Raw genomic sequence first — 6,488 nt, 5'->3', positions numbered from 1 at the left:
CCCCCCCCCCAAAAAAAAAAAAAAGAAAGCTGATTCTGTTCTGGATTACATTGAGTACAGACTGAAATATGAAATCAAGACTTTATCATCCTTGCTGGGTGCTTATACCTGTAATCCTAGCTACTTAGGAGGCTGAGATCTGAGAACTTCAGTTGCTTGACTGGTTTGGATTACAGCAGAACTACATCTCAAATTTACTCTTTTTTTCTTTCCTTTCCTTTTTCTTTTTTTTTTTGGTGGTGGTAGTGGTCATGGTCATAGAGGTCATGGAGCTTGAACTCAGGGCCTGGTGCTGTCCCTGAGTTCTTTTTGCTCAAGGCTAGTGCTCTACCACTTTGACCCACAGAGCCACTTCCTCAATTTACTCTCAAACTTAGTGTATGACTACTAATAAGGAGTGTCATGTAGAAAGCCAGGCACCAGTGGGACTCATGCCTATAATCCTAAAATGCTCAGGGGATTGAGATCTAAAGATGGTGGTTTGAAGTCTGCCTGGGCAAGAAAGTCCATGAGACTGTTACCTCCAGTAAATCCCCCCAATTGGGAGTTTTGAGCAGTGGCTCAAAGTGCTAGCCTTGAGCAGAAACGCTCATAGACTGCACCCAGGCCCTGGGTTCAAGCCTCGGGACTAGCACAAAAAAAGGGTTGTCATGCCTGTAATCCTAGCTTCTCAGGAGGCTGAGTTATGGGGATCATGATTTAAAGCCAGTCCAGACTCATATCTCCAGTAAGCACTCGGAAAACCAGAAGTAGTGCTATGGCTCAAGTGGTAGAGTGCTCACCTTGAGCTGAAGAGCTGAGGGATAGCGCCCAGACCCAGAGAAACTGAGTATCTTGACGTTAACCATACTGAGGTGAAGTTGCAGGGAAAGAAAGTTGGTGCTAACTGTAGCTATGAAAGATGACAGGTAGCCCAAGGGAGAATGTATCAGGACCTTGTAGCATCATAGTGCTGCTGCCATTAATGCAAGAAAAAAAAAATCCAGTATAATGTCTTTTTATGAAAGCCATCTTTGACCATATCAGAGACATCTGATTTGGGACCCCAGAAAGAGAGTTTGTTCTCCTGAGAATCACTACTGCTGATGAGTTGTTATAATATGTTGGTATAATGTTAGCCTAGCAGTGATCCACTCTGTTCAGCCCCAGTTGTTATCCAGAACAGGACCTGGAAATTTGTTGAAAGTCAGCCTAAAAGTGATTTCTCACATAGAAGATGAATCTGACTTCAAAGGAATTGGCAGAAGAAAAACTGCTTTAGAATCTCTTTCCTCTACATGGGTAGACAATCATTTTGTCATTTCTAAGTGCCTCAGAGCTGAAAGTCTGTTAATGCTGTTAGTGCTATAGTCTACATTTAAAAAAAAAAAGTATGTTTATGTATTGTCAAGTGAAGGAAGTATTTTTTAAATGAAGTAGTTCTCAACCCAGGGAAAGATGTGTCTTTCAGCATATTTGGCTATATCTAGCATTTGATTGTTGAAACTGGGAAGTGTTTGTTTTTGGTAAATTTTTATCTAGACATAAAATTATGTTTCCACTAAAACATCATCTTTTAGTTTTGTTTGAAAATAATCTAGCATTTTGAATAGTGATAAATGAAATAAGATTTAACTATTAGCCTAAATATGCTCTTTACACTATTTCTCTGTATTTCATGCAAATTTAAATTTTTCTATATAAACAAATATATTTTAATTATCATAGGGCTGAATTTAGAGTACTTGCCTTGTATGCCCAAAGGTCTGGGTTATATCCCTAGCACTAAAAAACAAAAACAAAAAAATAGAAAATATAAGGAAAGATGAAAAAATGTCTACTTTTCGCTCTATAGGCCCTATTAAACCTGGCAGAGAGACTAGGAGAGGCTAAACCTCGAGGACTGACAAAAGCAGATATTGAACAACTTCCTTCGTATCGGTTCAATCCTAACAACCACCAGTCAGAACAGACTTTGTAAGTATATATTTTTCTGACATCACTGTTAAATTTCCTTTTCTGTCTTTATGAAATAAAAGCTTGAGAGTCAGAGATAACTTGATAAAGGTAAGTTATCTGTATTTTATACTCTTGAGTATATGCTAACCAATAAGGTAGCCACTGGTCAGGTAGAATTGTTTAAATTTCTGACTGCTGTTGGGAGGTATAAATGTAGAACAGGAGATGTAACTTACATACCATCAATTTTACCTCTTTAAAGTACAGTTTGGTGGTGTTTAGTGTATCAAACAGTCAAACAAATTTAGACCTTCATCACCTCAACAAAAAGCCTTTACCCTACCAGCAGCTACTTCTTTTTTTCCCAACTTTCTTCATCATCTGCTTTATCTACTTTATTTCTCCATAGATTTTACCTAAACCAGATAATAGACTTTAGTCTTTTGTGTCTGCCTTCTTTCACTTAGCATAACCTTTTCGAAGTTCATCTATGTTGCATCTTTTATCAGTAAGTCATTTTTAATGCCAAATAATAGTCCATTGTATGTGTATATCATATTGTTTATTCTTTTATCAGTTGATGATTGGCTGTTATAAATAATGCTACTTTGAATATAATTATATAGTTTTTCTTTTTTTTTTTTTGGGTCCAGTTGTGGGGCCTGAACTCTGGGCCTGGGTGCTGTCCCTCAGCTCTTCAGCTCAAGGCTAGCACTCTACCACTTGAGCCACAGCACCACTTCCGGCTTTTTTTCTTTTTGCTTATGTGGTGCTGAGGAATCAAACCCAGGGCCTCAGGCATGCAAGGCAAGCGCTCTACCACTGAGCCACCTTCCCAGCCCGTAATTATATAGTTTTTCTGTGGATATATACCTAAAAGTTTATGCTTGGAAGTCAGTTGTTGAGTCATATCACAGCCTTAATTTACCCAAAAGAGAGCTGCCAGTTTTTTCAAAGTGACAGCATTTTATATTCTCCCCAGCGATGTATAGATGTTTTAGTTTTTCTACGTTTCCTCTAGCACTTGTCACTGTCTCTCTTTTTTAGCCATCCTAATAGATTTGAAATGGTATCTCACTGAGGTTTTGATTTTTGTTTCTCCTGATGGATGACTACTAAAGTTAAGAATCTTTTTCGGGGCTGGGATGGTGGCTCAGTGCCAGAGCGCTTGCCTTGCATGCCTGAGACCCTGGGTTTGATTCCTCAGCACCACATAAGCAAAAAGAAAAAAAGCCGGAAGTGGCACTGTGGCTCAAGTGGTAGAGCGCTAGCCTTGAGCTGAAGAGCTAAGGGATAGCGCCCAGGCCAGAGTTCAGGCCCCACGACCAGACTCAAAAAAAAAAAAAATCTTTTCGTGTGTGTGTATCTCTTCTTTGGGAAACTGTCTATTCAAATCCTTTGTCCATTTTTTTAAATTTAAGTATCTTTTTGTTATCAAGATACAGATGCCCATCACTTACCAGGTAAAGTCTTTTTTTTTTTTTTTTAAGAACAAATATTGCAGTCATTTAATGCTTCCCCCCTCCCCCCCATGGGGCAAATTGTCTTTATCATGGTCTATAAGGTTTATGAGTTCTATGAGCTTTGACAAAACAGTTATTTCTTTTTTTTTCCTTTTTTTGGGGGGGTCACCTTTTTTATTTTTTGGTGGCCCTTGAACTCAGGGCCTGGGAGCTGTCCCTGAGCTCTTTTGCTCAAAGCTAGCACTATACCAGTTTGAGCCACAGTGCCATATCCAGTTTTCTAGACATTAAGTGGAGATAAGGGTCTCAAACGCTTTTCTGGACAGGCTGGCTTTGAACTGTGAGCCTCAGACCTCAGCCTCTTGAGTAGCTAGGATTATAGGTGCTGAGCCATCAGTGCCCAGCTTGATATTTTTTTTTAAATGTCTTGCATTCTGTGATTGAGTGAGTGAGTTTTGGTGACTAAGATTCAAACCTAAGACCTTATACATGCTAGGCAACTGTTCTACCACTGAGCTACATTCACAGCCCTTTATTTCTTGTTACTTTTTTTTGTTGTGTTCATTTTATCTTAAAGCTGAAATAATTTGTTTTTTTTTTTTAAACTAAACTTTATCTAAAAGAGCTAGACTATTATACTTTTAGTAGGTAGTATCTTCAATTTTAATATGTTATTCATCAGAAATTTTCTGATAATCTATAAATCAAGCAGAACACTTAAATGCCTTAACATTATTACTTTTCAGGGTATTGGTAAGTTTTTCTAAAAATTTAAGAGATGGTTTGATGATTGAGAATAAACGGTTTTGCAGGCTTCAGAAGTCATAACAAAATAGAAAGCTATTTAGTTTTACGGTTAAGTGATCTTTTTGCTTTTTGCAGGTGTGTAGTATGCATGTGTGATTTTGAGTCAAGGCAGCTACTTAGAGTCTTACCCTGTAACCACGAGTTCCATGCCAAGTGTGTTGACAAATGGCTTAAGGTAAAGTGATGGCATCTACAACAGTGAATTTTCTATTTTACTGACCGTAGTTTCATAACTGTGTGATTTTGTGGAGGTTGGACAAAGGAGATGAAATTGAAACACAGCTTTCAGAATGATCTATTCAGATGAAAAAAAAAGGCTAGTGAACAGTGATACGGCATCTGTTTAGCATGTACAGGCCTTGGGTTTAATTCCCAGTGTCACAGGAAAAAATAAAATAACTGTAGTCATTAACATGAAAGTGAGTATGTAAAACCTGAAAATGAGTTGCTCATCCTTGATAATCATGTGATCTAATTTTCATGTGGAATATTCTTGCTCAAGGACAAGACCGAACTGGTTAGATCACAGTTACTTCTGAGTTTAGAAGGGAACGTCACTAGGGCTCTTTTGCCATAGATTTTTCTTGAAGAATAAACTGTAGTTGTATTTCATCCTGACCAATTCTCTTACATGGAAAAAAAAAAGCCTAAAAGCCACAGATAGATAATAGTAGATATGCCAGAGTATCATTGCAGAAGCTTCTTTCCCTCCCATTTTCTTCAGGCTTTATACTTTGTTTTTTATGCTAGTTATTAACCTAAGTATTCTTTTTTTTTTTCTGTTTTTCTGTTTGTTTTTGTACCATCCTGGTGCTTGAACTCAGGGCCTACGTACTGTCCTTGAGCTTTTTTGCTCAAGGCTAGCACTCTACCACTTGAGCCACAGCTCTACTTCCAATTTTTTGATAATTAATTGTAGATAAAGATTTCAAGGACTTCCCTGCCTGAACAGGCCTCAAGCCATAATCCTCAGATCTCAGCCTTCTGAGTAGTTGTTTATAGGCCACCAGCACCCGGCAAGGCAGGTACTCTTTTAACACATGAGCAACAGTGCCAGCCCTTTTATTGTTATTATCTTTTTTTAAAATATATTCTTGCTAAACTTTGGCCTGTGCTGGAATCTCCTGCCTCTACCTTCTGGGTAGCTGGGATTACAAGCGTGCCCCACTGCACTGAGTTGTAGTCTTTGTACTTTCATAGTCTTATCTAATTAAGAATAAAACATGAGTAAGAATGTGATGCAATGAAAGGTTTCAGTCAACTTTCGTTTCTTTTAGCAAAATGTTCTGATTCATAGAAAACAGTGTTTCAAGTGAGTTCTATATGGCTAATAACTGGAGTGTTAAGGAGAATAGAAAGGGAAGGGGGTGTAGGAAAATATAACCAACCTATTTTAAAGTCACTCTGAAGCACGAAGGAATTGGCACTTGATCTTGCAAGCAAAGGAGGATCCCATGACTGATGTGTTTGGAAAGGGTAATGGAATAAATATGGAATGAGCTGGTCAGTGTGGAGTGACAGTGGCAGGAGGACTACTCTCTGAAAGCCATAGAAATGAGACTGGTGAATAGTGGACTATTGGAAGTAAGAGCAAGCAATGCTTACATTTCTGGCTTTATCAGTATGGCAGATGGTGGTGCCGTTTGCTATGAAGAAATTGAAGTAGGAGGAAAGTCAATCCATGAATATAGACAGTCACCTGTTTTACCATCAGAGCTTGTTCCTAAGTACCAGTAAACAGTATGTGATCAGGCATTACTGGTGCCTGATTACACCTGTAATCCTAGCTGCTCAGGAGGCTGAAATCTGAAGATTGAGATTCAAAGCCAGTCTGGGCAGAAAAGTCCCTGTGAGATTCTTATCTCCAACTAACCCCCAGAAAACCAGATATGGCTCAAAGTGATAGAGTTCTATCCTCAAGCCAAAAAGGCTCAGGAACAGCGCTCAGGCCCTGAGTTAAAGTCCTAGGATGGACCAAAAAAAATAAATAAAACAAAAAAAATCAGAAGATAAGGTTAGCCAGGTGTGCCAATTGCTCAGGCCTATAATCCTAGCCACTCAGTAGACTGAAATCTGAGAAACTCAGTTTGGAGCCAGCTCAGGAATATAGACCTGACAGGCTAACTAGCAAAAGGTTGGAACTGGATGTGTGTCTCAAGTGATAGAGCAAAAAAGCCAAATAAGAGCTAGAGCCCCTAAGTTCGAGCCCCATCTCACACACACATATACAACACACACACAAACACCTTGATGGTCTAGGAGCATGGCTCAACTATTACA

General features: G+C 38.8%; 1 protein-coding gene across 4 annotated transcripts in view; it reads left to right on the top strand.

Annotated features, from left to right (window-relative positions):
• Nucleotides 1-6,488, top strand: part of Rnf38 (ring finger protein 38) — a 92,678-nt gene that overhangs the window by 82,399 nt on the left and 3,791 nt on the right. For all 4 annotated transcript variants that reach the window (XM_013026641.1, XM_013026640.1, XM_013026639.1 and 1 more), the window contains 2 exons: nt 1,835-1,956; nt 4,284-4,383. In XM_013026641.1, coding sequence (XP_012882095.1) covers nt 1,835-1,956; nt 4,284-4,383 — 222 coding nt within the window. The remainder of the gene's footprint in view (nt 1-1,834; nt 1,957-4,283; nt 4,384-6,488) is intronic.

The sequence above is a fragment of the Dipodomys ordii genome, unplaced genomic scaffold (genome assembly GCF_000151885.1).
Source record: "Dipodomys ordii isolate 6190 unplaced genomic scaffold, Dord_2.0 Scaffold95, whole genome shotgun sequence".
NCBI classification, from domain to species: domain Eukaryota; kingdom Metazoa; phylum Chordata; class Mammalia; order Rodentia; family Heteromyidae; genus Dipodomys; species Dipodomys ordii.
Note: the sequence above shows the minus strand (reverse complement) of the source record. Positions and strands in the feature narration are given on the sequence as shown.